The 13044-nt window shown below is 48.9% G+C and overlaps 1 protein-coding gene across 1 annotated transcript in view; it reads left to right on the forward strand.

Annotated features, from left to right (window-relative positions):
* Positions 1-13044, forward strand: part of LOC122382819 (roundabout homolog 2-like) — an 80673-nt gene that overhangs the window by 58302 nt on the left and 9327 nt on the right. Inside the window, exons 3-4 of the mRNA XM_043368638.1 lie at positions 10112-10265; positions 10706-10839. Of these exons, the coding sequence (XP_043224573.1) occupies positions 10112-10265; positions 10706-10839 (288 nt within the window). The remainder of the gene's footprint in view (positions 1-10111; positions 10266-10705; positions 10840-13044) is intronic.

The raw sequence follows: 13044 nt of genomic DNA on the forward strand, positions 1-13044 counted from the left end.
TCCATAAAAATGTGACCTGAGCAATGAGCATACCTGAACCTGACTAACCTGACAGCTGACCTAACCTCAATCATCACACATATTTGCAGCCTACCCAAGACCTGCATGGCAGTAGCACCCAGTTATAGGTAGGTACTCACCCTAACTCAATCTTACCTGCTAGCCTAACCTTCAACTTGCCAAAAGTTAGCTCACATTGCCAAGCTGTGTCCAGGGAAACAGTCAACTGAGGAACTGGCTCATTGGGTGGCTGGTGTGAGTCTGTGCATTTAAAATGTTTCTTCTCTGAAGCTGCTCTGCACTGCTGTATGTCATGTTAGATGCTCAGAAAATGTGGGAAATGATTACTAAGCTACTTTAGTGCTTTGTTAATGCTCGAGACATGAGCAAGTACAGATCCTGCAGGGTACAGCTATGAGTTAGGTGCTAGGTGAGTATGTTATGTGAATGTGCTGTTCCCTGTTTGACCGTAAGTATACAAACAAGCACCGGGTCACAGTTATATTCAATCTCCACATAAACATACAACAAAAACGGCCATATAGCCTAACTCCGAACACACCACAGATAACTTAAGCCTTTGAAGGCACAAAAATGTTTTGATTAACAGGACAGGTTTACAATATATCCTCTGTCCTTGGGGGATCTTGCTCCCAAGTTGAGGTATGATGACTGAACTTCAGGATTGATCAACCTTTTCTTAGCCACTGCTTGTATATGAGAAAGACCAAATGCTTGTTTGTTTTGATTTACAGGACATGTATACAATATATCCTCTGTCCTCGGGGGATCTTGCTGCCAAGTTGAGGTACGATGACTGAACTTCAGGATTGATCAACCTTTTCTTAGCCACTGCTTATAAACGAGAAAGACCAAATGCTTGTTTGTAAACTGCGTTGAAAATTTAATGATCCACCTTCAATTCTGACATGAAGGCACAAATGAAATAGTTCCCTCTCCTTTTGGAATACACAAAGCAAAATATTTAATAAATTTTAGTGGATGGACAAGAGCAATTAGCATAGCTTTCCCTGAAGTTTACTTCTGGGACGCCGGTGAAAACAGGGCGCCGGAGGGCATAACAGTCACGTGACATTTGGAACTTCTCCCTTTCCGTGGGCCTTCTATATGCCAAACGTCACGTGTAAATTTCACGAACCTTGATCAAATTGCCCCAGGCGCCCTGTTTTCACCGTCGTCCTACTTCTGGCCCAAGGCTATAGAACTCCAGGTAAGGACACCAGCCGTTTGACCTTGAACGCCGCCGGCCGGCCGATGACGTCATTGGAGGCAAGCCGGCTCGGCTGACACACAAGGCGAATGCATAACGGAGGGGCGTTGGAACGTTGCGGGAGCCGGGGAGATATTTTAATGTGGTTGTATACCACCATTGTTATGTTTATTGATCTACAGACTGCATTCTTTTAAACCTCGATGCACTCTAGGCCTGGATGGTTCGTACATTCGTGGAACGATCACCCCGTCCGAAGTCCGTGGTCGAAGCTGTCATAGTATTAAAGACACTAAGACGGGTGCAATAACGGCGATCCGATCCCGTCTCTGGCGAATCTAGAGGGGTCGTAAGGACCCAGGCCGAATCTGACCGTCTATTTTTAGGGAAACGGGGTGGGTGAATTGACAACCGATGGCTTAAGAGATAATGAGAAGAGATCCCGTCGTCGATTGTTGTTTGACAGACAACACATGTTGTACTGGACGTATGACCATCAGAGGTAATGCCTGAACGTAGGCAAGCATAATTGTTCTGTCATACTGTTTAGGAATATAAAATGGTAATGGAGATTATTGAGGATATGATCTCTACATTACAGGAATTCGCTAATTACTACGGCCCATAGGGGCACCGCCGGAGCTGTTGTTTTGCCATCGGTCCCAGGCAACTCCAGGGAGCTGCAGTACCCGGCGGCCAAAGCGGCCCACCTCGTCGACTCGCAGGTCCTGTGGGATTCCGTGATGCTTTAGTGCTTCACCCACAGAAGCACGGGCATAGCAGTAGGATGTGGGGCTAGGTGTCTGTCCACCTCTTCATTGAAAGAACAACGTATACAGCGCCTGGTCCCGCCGAAGCTCGGTATCGACCGTGACTTATCCACAACTGGCGGATCCAGGAAGCGGTCTTGGACACTGCGGGGGCTTACCCCAAAAAGGTTTCTCGGAATTAATTAAAAAAAAACTCTGATTTCGATTCCTTGCGCACTGCTGTGCAGTGTGATTAACCAGCATTTCCTCAGAAAAGTTGTGAAGTTTTCTTTGATTCTCGAAAAGCGATTTCGGGCGCTGCCAATGTGGGGGAAGACATTTGCCCCAAATGCCTTCCCCTGGATCCGCCAGTGGGTTGCCCCACTCCGAGCTTGACTAAAACCATTTTCAAACCCCACCAGAAACCGATGGTAAGGTGAATTTAAATCCAATAACTCATCTCTGTCTGCCCGCCTAAATATGTGTACAACACATGGTACGGCACCCGGCCCTGTCTGAGCTATGAGCCGATCGCGATATTTTCGGCTTTCCCCAACCCAAGCTCGATTAGGAACGTTCTCCTTCCCCACCCGATTGCTGATGTCAATTCAAATTCAATACCTCATCTCTGTCGGCCCGACCATAACCCATTCATTGCACACCGTTCAGCGCCCCGCCCCGCCAGAAGTATCCTAGCGCGCTGAGCAGTTGCCTCCAGCCGCGTCATCGCGAGGCCCCGCGCGGCCCATAAATTAATACATTGCGCGAATAGCCGTGTCGCCCCCCTGTTCTGGCCCTGGCACTGTTGATGAATTACACTGACGCTTATACGCTTCATATTTTGTAACAAACGCGCTAAAACTGCAATAAAACAGCACTATATGCTTCTTGACAAAATGCAATAATATTAAAAATTTAGCCCTGATGGCATTCATTCTTCGGCCGAAAACAGTGCACGGTTTAAAAAAGAATCATTCCAATGACGGTCCATTCTTGAGGTCCTGAAATCGCCACTATTTCCGGCCTCTCCAACGCAACTCGTTGTCCAGACGTAAATATGCAGCGCTCAGTGAGCTGAAACGCCGCGGCGTCTCAGCTCACTCAGCATGAGCTTATCGATTCTAGAACAGAGCTGTGCCCTAGTCGGTTATTGACCGTTGGTTCTGTTTGCTTTGGTCATCCGGCAAAGCTCCCTGACCCGATGGACCATCCTGAGGGTTCATCTCCTTATCATCAAAGAACAACAGGTTCAAACGTCCTATCGATCACTGCATTCCTCTAACCCACGTGGCTTCAAAGATTTGCTCTGCGATAGTCGTGTACATGAACGTGAATGAACGTAGACGTTGTGTGCACAAATATGGCTAGCTGCAGACCACTTGAGGAGCACAGGGTCATCCTGTCTGGTATCCGTCCTTTGAACTGTTGTCGATTGTTTGTGACGAACAAACATGCATGCTTTCCGGCCTGCATTGTGATCCCTAGGGTCCTGCAGGCTTCTGGCAATGGCTGAGCTCGACGGGATTGGGTGATAAGATATATTGCTCTGTGTCAAGGAGTAACTAAACTCTGGCATCTAACGTTTGAATTCTTAAAGTAAACAAGAATCTGTTTTGCTTTTGTTGACCGCAATACGCGGTATTTCCGAAGAGGTTGCAATCTCATGCGACTCAATACAACATAGGGCTTAGAGCTGAGATGCTTAGATTAATTTGTGGAACACCTCAAGTTCCCCATTTGTGGAACACCACAAATTCCCCGAGGTTTGTTACGTCATTTTATGCATTTATTATGTGTTATTACATCCTGGATAATGGTTTATTTAAACAGCATGTTTCAGAACAGAACAAAAATGGTATGTTATCATTTTTCAGTTTTTCCTTTATCGCAAGGAAAGAATCAACGAAATTAAAAGTAAGTAGAGCTAGTATAAGAAGGTGGTTGCTCCCCGTGTTTCGAAGGTTAGCCGTTCCTTTGAATATGCACGGCACGCTGTAATGGTGTGTGCAAGGGCGTAGCCGGCTAGCTGCGCTTTATATACGCAGCATATGTCGACTGCTATCTCACTACGAGCCGCAGTCGAAGTAATGGCGGACGAACGGGCGGCGCCCATTCTACCGATTGCAGGTTTAATTAGTGTAAATAGTGCTGGTGAATTTCGCCGCGGCGCGCTCGTAGGCCCGGCTGCCGCTGACAACAGATGAGAGCTGCCAGTTTATGCATGGACAGGCCCGCATTAAACTGCAGGCTCTGCATTATATGCGCCGCTCAGGCTTTGATGGTTGGGAGGGGCGGCCGGCTGGGCGGCCGGTATGCCAGGGAAGCACGAACCGTGGTGCTCTGCAGAAACCAGGGGCGCGCGCTAAAGACCTGCCTGTGGAGCTGCTATACCACTAGCTGCGCGAAGGTTACTGAGAAATGCAACTTCGGAAACATCGCCATTGAAACCAATAAATGAAAACGATCACCCATAAACGCTCAAAACATATACCTAACACAGTAACACTGTTTTTGTAACTTGGGAATTAAATGTCACGAGTCACGACTGTATTCTCGTAACATATTCAACGTCCGGATTGTTTATGTCTGGAAATATAAGTTACCTACCTACATTGATCTACCAGTAGCTTCACTACTCAACATCCCTTGCACTCCACGCAACATTCCGCTCCTTTTCCATAGTTATTTCCACTCACCCTTCTCATACCTTCAGTGGCGATCCCCACCCCGTCTCCTTTGACCCCGTTTGTGTCCCGGGGCGACCGTTTACGACCGGGTCCCAGACGGTGGCGGTCGTCACGACAGCACGCAAAGATGTCCAACGCGGCCCGCGTGAGGAGACCAGTTGCTGATCCCCAGAGCCGGAGCTGACTGATGTAGTTAAGACGGAACTCATCAAAGAGGCTGAGTTGTTGGAGATGGGTGTATCTGAGTGGCCACATCGATGTGTGGTCTTTAGCTGACTCATGAGTCTTGGGTTGACTACGCCAGCTGACTCATGAGTCTCGAGTCGTCTCTCCCCTCCGGCGGTGGCGGGACAGAGGAACCACAAAAAGTGTGTAACCATAAGCGTTTATGCCGTGTAATTTGATCGTCCGGTCTGAAGAAGGGCGCTCAGCATGGGGAGGGGACGGTGGGGAGGGGAGGGGAGGGTGACGACATGGTGGGGAGAGGGGGAGAATTGGGGTGATCCGCTCCCGCTCTTCAAAGCCCAGTACATCTCCCTTTCGGTGTTGCTCTGTGGTCTCTTTTCTCTCTCCCATCTTTCCCATCTCTCTTCATTTCCCTCTCCCTCGCTCTCTCTGTCTCTGTCCCTGTCTCTGTCTTTGTCGCTGTCTCTGTTTCTGTCTCTGTCGCTGTCTCTGTCTCTGCCTCTGTCTCTGTCTGTCTGTCTGTCTGTCTGTCTGTCTGTCTGTCTGTCTGTCTGTCTGTCTGTCTCTCTGTCTCTCTCTCTCTCTCTCTCTCTCTCTCTCTCTCTCTCTCTCTCTCTCTCTCTCTCTCTCTCTCTCTCTCTCTCTCTCTCTCTCTCTCTCTCTCTCTCTCTTTCCCTCTCGCTCTAGCCCGGTATTTTTAACCTCCATACTTTGCAGCTGCTTTTTATTTGCATTTGGTATTCCCAGAAGGAGTTAAGTCGTTCAAATCCCACCTTCTGGATATGCCAGACACATCACTCTATATTTCGTTCCGGGCTAATTGGTGCTGACTGACCGGCGTTTATGAGCAGGAGACTTTGTGACCCCAAAGGTCACGGTGACCTCAGAGACTCCGGTGACCCCAGAGGCCTCGGTGACCCCAGAGACCACGGTGACCTCAGAGACGCCGGTGACCCCAGAGCAGGGGCGGCACGTCGTGGTGTGACCTTGGTGACCCAGGCAGGGATGGCCGATCGTCGTTGGCTGAGGATCAGTGACCTGTCGCGGATTGTGACCCCGCTGACCCAGACAAAGCCGTCACGGGCTGAGGACATGCTTCTGGTGACCCAGACGAGGTTGTCTCGGGTTGAGGACTGTAGGACTCCCGGCCGGTCATCGCAGGATCCAAGAAAAGTCACCACTGTCTAAGGATAGTGCCACACCAGGCTGTCGCGCGCCTAGGACATGCTGGACACCGGTGACCAATACACTTCCAACACGGACTGGAGATATGATGTGACCCCGCGGACCCAGACAAGGCCGTCGTGTGCAAAGGATAAAGCGTGACCCAGGGACCCAGACAAGGCCGTCGCTGGCGATCCAGACCAGACCGCCGCTGGTCGGGTACAGACTACAGACACTGTGACCCGGGTGACCCAGACAAGGACGCCGGCCGGTCGATATAGCACCGCGGTCTCCAGATCGGCGACAGAGTGGGGAGGGGATCGTCAGCCTCTAACAGACGATTACGGTGCAGTCATCAGCCGTCAGCACTGAGCTGTCAACAGCCAGAGGCGTCATTAGCTGTCAACAATGAGCTGTCAACAGCCAGGGGCATCATTAGCTGTCAACAATGAGCTCTGTCAATAGCCAGAGGCATCATTATATGAAAACACTGGATCTGTCAACGAAGAACTGTAAGGAGAAGAATCTAACCAGGAAAAAAAATCCGCCATAACTTTCAACCAGCGTATCCCACCTGTCAAATGCGAGCAGCAGAGCTGTCAGCACCATGGCTGTCAGAAGCAGTTATTGGGTGGGTGTCAGACGGCGTGCCTCCCTCGGGCCCATAATTTCAACTGACTGTTGTTAGGGGCCTAGAAATGTCTGTTACAGGATCGACAGCAATGTATCATCGAATAAGGCTTGCAATCAGTCGCATTTATACATTAACCTTCCAGGCGGTGGGGGGGGGGGCAATTTTTTGCCCCCCCCCCCTTTAGTTTTTTTCGATATATCTCGAGAACCGCGGCGCCGATCGTCACCAAACTTTCAGTACCCTCCCGGGAGCAGCTAGCGCACATGGTGACCAAAAATTTTTCCAAAGGCTATGATAGGTTGGCCGCTAATGACGTCAGAGTGACGTCATTTTTTGCCATTTTCGACCCAAAAAAAGGTTTCGCGGGAAGAGCTGTCAGGCCTACAGCTTTAGAGATACAGAAAAAATGTTTCAGACATAAAAGGTGTGGAATTAAAAGGGCTACAAAACTGCTATTTCGGTTTTTCAATTGTTTTGGATTTTGACCCCCAAAAATCAAAAAATAGATTTTTTGAATATAATAGCCAAAAAATCCAAAAAGTTTTTTGAATTTCGAAAAAAAACGGAATATATGTGATAGCCCCTACCGCCTTCTATCTACATACCAAATTTGAGATCGATACCTCTTTTTTTGGCCAAGTTATAGCGAAAAAACTGTTCAAAATTGATGACGTCAAATTTTCAAACTCAATTTTTAGCAATTCTAGACCTCGTAGCGCAAAACAAAGACCACCATTAGACTCCCCGTGACGAGCTGCATCGAATCGATACCCATTTTATGCAAAAATATCAACTTTGAAATTTGACCTTTTTTGACCTGACCTTGACCTGACCTCCACCAGAAAGTGACCTAAACCGTACCTGATGGTCTTATAACCAACACCATTGAGTTGGAAATGAAAAACTGGCCATAAAACATGCATCGCATAACCTTAGTAAAGTTGGGCTCATGTGGTGACCCTTGGTGACCTTTGGTGACCTGACCTGTGACCTGACCTGGTATGACCAGTGACCTCTAATAGCAACATATGTACTATACAACTTACGCCTTATCGCTGATTTTCGACAAAATGCGTTTTACTCGGTGTTATAGCGGTTTCCCTAGAAGCCCCGTGAACGGTGAAACATTTTATCTTTGACCTGACCTGTGACGTCATCGGTGACCCCGAGGTCAATGAAATTTGGTTTCCCTCGACAAATTTGACAGGGCTATCGAACGCCGTTTGAATTTTCGGGATCCGTCCAGTAGTTTCGGAGATACGGGGAGGGGGCAAAAAAGTGCCCCCCCCCCCCCCCACCGCGTGGAAGGTGGCTGGTAGGCCCACCGCCTGCCGGGTTAAACTCGTTGGATTCTCAATAAATTTCGAGATCGGGACTAAACAATGGGAACTGCCATCAAGTATCGTCAGCATTGCCTATCATTTTATGTTTCGGGCTCAGTAAAGAACAAACCGCAATGGGTGCTGGCACGAAGCAGTGAGCTAACGACTGTCCCTTCCCCGGCGAAGACTGGTCACAAATGTGCCGACATCTCCGGAACGTCAGGAGCGCCATTTTCCTAACAAACGTGCCCGTTAGTTATTTGGTCGAGTTTTTATGGGCGAAACAGGAGCCTCGAGAGACCATACCTGCCAGCCGCGCTACACTGCGTGCCGCAAAAACTCCGCAAACGAGGCACACGGCGACAAATTGGATGGTGACGTCATTATTCTGCCCTTATTTACTGACGTCTCAATTCGTTGTCGGCTCGTTTTATGTGCGGAATGCAGGGTAGAGAAACACACTGGTAACATATCTCAGGGTGGAGATGACGAAAGGAACAGAAAAATACATTTGTATTTGTGCCGAAAGATGCTTTTGATGCTTTTCTGCTGCATTCTTTCCACGGCTTTTGATATTTTAGCCCTTTTGGAAAATGGCAAATAGCACCTAGCTCTAAGCAGGACATAATTTATGTTTTTTCTTATTTATTTTGTATCACTCCGCTGTTCATGGTTGGGTTGTACCTCCTTGTGCGGTTGACATTTGTCTTGGACCTCCTGTCTCCTCGGTCCCATGCGCGTCGCTTGCTTTTACATGGATATATTCGTCGGCCGACCTCTTTCTGCTCTCTGCAGAGTGCTCGCTGTCTCCATTCTTTGTCTGAAGGTCTGGGCTGACTGTGCCCTCTCCTGCTGCTGTCCGCGGGTAGGACGGAGACAGACGCGGCCCGCACAAGGACCTCAGGGGCAGAGCAGAGCAGAGGAGAGGGGAGAGAGATGCCACCGTTTCTCGGAGCCGTGTCCCTGCGGTGTCGGCCCGCCTAATGGGGGACGGCTGCCCTAACGAACCGTGCTGATAAAATGATTCCTTTATCGCCCCCCAGCCGGCCGGAAACCGCGCGGGCGCGTTTTGTGCTGACTGCACCGAGTCGGTCGGACGGGTCTGCCCGCCGGCCGCCGGCGCTCTATTGATTCGGCCGCCTCCGCCCCCGCCCTGGCCCCGCCGCCGCCGCCGCCGCCACCGCCATCATCTGCAGCGGTGCTGAGCCTTACTCGGCGCCATGAAAATCGCCCTCATGCATCCGGCGGCGGCGCGGGGAGCAGCGGCCATCTTTATCCTGCCGAGCCCGGCCCACACCTTCCGCCTCTGCCCGTCAGCTGGATAGATGTAATACCAGCACAGCTCATGCGTTATGTAATCTCCCTGTTTCTTTTTTTATTATACATATCTATGTCCGTTTCTTCGAGCGCTCTCGCTCTGTTCTGGATTCGTGTGAGAAATTCGAAAATGAAGTGTTTCTTATGAGTCGTTTCCAGAATAAATTTCTCCGGCCAGATTAGATTGAGCCCCGCCCCTTTCTGTCGCTGTTCGCCGGCTTCTTTTGCGCACTGACCCGACCCTCCTGGCCTGGTGAAGCCTCCAAGTAGCAGTTTCCAGCCGGGCTGCCACCCCTCCCACTCTCCTACTTCCCTACCAACTACCAAGCAGCCTGAGACATCAATACCGAGCGGTAGCTGTTGCGTGAGACACTCGGGACCAGGGCAATTCCTGCATGATTATTTCAGTTTTCCATTTGGGAATGCTGATTGTCTTATAGGATCAGCTGCCGGACAATCACAATTCGGTCTTACTATTTCCATCAAGATTGCTCATCACTTGTAGCTAGAAGGTGAACAGCTGCTGTGCTATCGCTTCCTTCTCCCTCCCAACGTCTGATTAATAGTTGACATGTAGGTATTTTGAACTAAACTGTCAGTCATCCTTTGTTATTGGCCGCTAGGATGCACGAAGCTACATACAAAGTTTCTTCGTAATTCAACTGACCTTTGATCTGCATTTCGTGGTATGCTTCCGAATTCCAATCACCTTTCAGGGACCTCTCACCCCAGACCTCAGTCAACCCTGACCTCTGACCTTTCCCCTGATCTCCGACCGATCACTGCTGACCTTTGACCCTTCTACTCCGTTTCTGCTGTAGTTTTGAAGGACGAGTTCAAGATGATTCCTGTGGACACCAAGGTGGCGGTAGGGGGACAGGCCCTCCTGCGCTGCTCGCCGCCCAAGGGGGACCCGCCGCCGACCGTGAGGTGGAAACTGAACGGAAAAACGGTGGATATCTCCACCACCGACCGGTAAGAGCATAACGGTGGACAAGGTGGTGTGAGTGGAAGGCGAGTGGACAGTAGAAAACGTGCTGGTGTGTCAGCTTCTTCCTTTGTTATGTATTATGTATGGCTGATTTATTGTAGTGAGGATGTGTTCGCTTCTTTGTACTGAGTTTGTAAGAATACCGGATAATTTTGTGTGTGTGCTGATGCACCTACATTGAAAACGCATCTGCAACATGCAACTCAGATTACCTACCTGAATGTTTTTCTTACCATTTGATTTCAATTCAGTTACGAGGTCTTAATAACTTTATTCAACATTTCACACTAGAAAAAGAAGACTCCAGAGTAGATGCAGAGTGTTAGTTCATATGACACATTGATTTCCATCGAGTGTCGTCCATGTGCGATGTCTGATGTTCATTAGCGCGATGGTCTGGTGACTCGTGTGTCCCTGGCGGCAGGCTGAAGATACAGAATGAGGGCGACCTGCTGATAGACGGCGCCACCGTCGAGGATGCTGGGAAGTACGTCTGCGAAGCACACAATTACGCCGGGATGCACCGACAGACTCCCTCTGCCGTCCTATCCGTACACGGTGAGACATCGAGAGTTGTAGCTGATGAACACCCTGCGATGTGTTTGTCGTAGTCAGACCCTGTCTCCTATTCCTAGGGGGGACTGGAGAGCTAAGAGAGCTTAGATCTTAAATTCAAACTAAAGAGAGCCGGGTCTCCATAATTCATCCCTGAGTACCGAAACCTCCCTTTCTCACCGTTCCGTGCTTCTATCCTCAGGATACTGAAATCCTTCTCCTCCACGCCGCAACCCCCCTCCGGGCTGGACAGGCAACTTTATCTCATGCGGGCTGCTCCCTTGGAGCGGCACCGCTGCTACCGAGGGAGCGCACCCCGTAGCCGGGTGCAGTGAGTGCCTTGGGGCTGGGTGGCCTGTCCTCTGGACGGGCTCAGCCCCGGCGACTCACTAGGGTGCCTGCCCAGACCAATGTCTCCCCCTATATCCTATCATCCTCCCGGCTCTGAAATGGTCTCATTGGACCGAAAGGGCCTAACCCAACAAAACAAAAACAAACCTCCCTTTCTCGAGCACTCTCAGACTGGTGTGAAAACGTTCTTTCACGGGAAGAGTTTGATCACGTTTAATCGGTTTGCGCACCTCGTGGTCGGTTGTAGGCTTTTACATACCTATATGGTAACTAAAGTGGGATCCGGGAGATGTGCGGTACCGTTTAAATTTTGAGAACAATTACTTGTGACGTTTTCAACTCTTGTATACTTCATAGTAGTGGTCAGCAGGCCATTTGCAATTCCCATACCCCATGTTGCCTCATTGCTGATCTTACACCTGGAACATAAAGACAATTGAAAACCCAGCCTCCACGGCTTAACCCGCGACCGCCTGGGGGGGGGGGTCGGATCCGACCCCCCCCTCCGTTTTTCTTGAATAACTCATGAACCACTTTCGCTATCTACTTGAAACTTAGCATACCTTCTCCCCTATCAATTTGACGTCTCCTGTGCAATTTTTAAGAAAAAATTTCCAAAATTTTTTGAGATATATCGATTTTAGTGATGTAACTACATGGCGTTTTTAGTCAAAAAGTGGTAAATGTTTAAAAAATCGCCAAAAATCAGGGTTTAAAGCAAAATGCAAATTAAGGACATCAAAAGACGCAGCTCAACGAGTTCTTTAAAATGGCTATCTCGGATTTTCCATAAAATGCGTTTTTCACCCCTAAAAATTCAAAAAACTATATTTTTTGGAAAACAGCTAATAAAATCCAAAATTTTGGGAATTTCCAAAAAACCGGAGTATATGTTGTAGAGCTCTATTAGAACATTAGATGCCCCAAATTTCAACTTTCTATCTTGATTTTTGACCCCTAAATTGTAAAAAATAGCTCCAACATGTATAGGGCATGGTGACGTCATAAGCATTTTCGTGAATTAGAGGTACTTCTGAACATCGCATGTGAAAACAAATGGCACCACTAGATTCCTGGGACAAAGCTCTTCTAGAAAAGTGCATTTTTATGTCAAAAATAAAAAGTTGAAAAATTGACCTTTTTTCTCAGCCCTCGTATAGTATAAACGATTTTTTATGCTTTCAATGCACACTTATCACCAGCGCAGTGACTTGGGGTCACATATAACCATTACCATCGGATTCGGCGTGAAAAATAAGCCATAAAACATGTGTCGCACGCCCATGTAGCAGAAATTGAAAACCGTGACCTTTCGTGACCTGACCTGACCTTGACCCGTACTTAGTATGACCCCTATACACACATGGTACCTTCACTAGGCCTTTGAGGTCATTTTTGGTGAGTTTCGAGCAGCAGCTATCGATTCCGATGTCCGTAAGCCTAATCATGCAAAACCCCTGAATTTGACCTTTGACCTGACCTTGACCCGAAAGTTGACCTCAATCTTCAAATCTTAAGAGTGCTTTGGGAAGATCTCGTAGAGACCTTTCGAACGCCGCCTCGCGGGGCTCGATACGACCATTGGTTCTCGAGATAACAGGGGGGGGGGTCGGATCCGACCCCCCCCCCCCCCAGGCTGTCGTGGGTACGGAAATAGCCCAGGCGGTGCCGGGTTAACGTGTTACGTGACTTATATTTTCGAGCTAGCAGGGTTGGCCGTTGACCTTGTTTGTCAATCTTTCAAAGAATTCTTTTAGTTCGGTGACATTGTTGTTTTCGGAAGCCCGTCTCAATTTGCCGTTCAGGGTCAGCGACGTCAACATTCTCGCTCGGTCCAATATCAGGCCGTTTTCGAAT

Source organism: Amphibalanus amphitrite, unplaced genomic scaffold (assembly GCF_019059575.1).
Source record: "Amphibalanus amphitrite isolate SeventyFive unplaced genomic scaffold, NRLGWU_Aamphi_draft 000147F_arrow, whole genome shotgun sequence".
Taxonomy (NCBI): domain Eukaryota; kingdom Metazoa; phylum Arthropoda; class Thecostraca; order Balanomorpha; family Balanidae; genus Amphibalanus; species Amphibalanus amphitrite.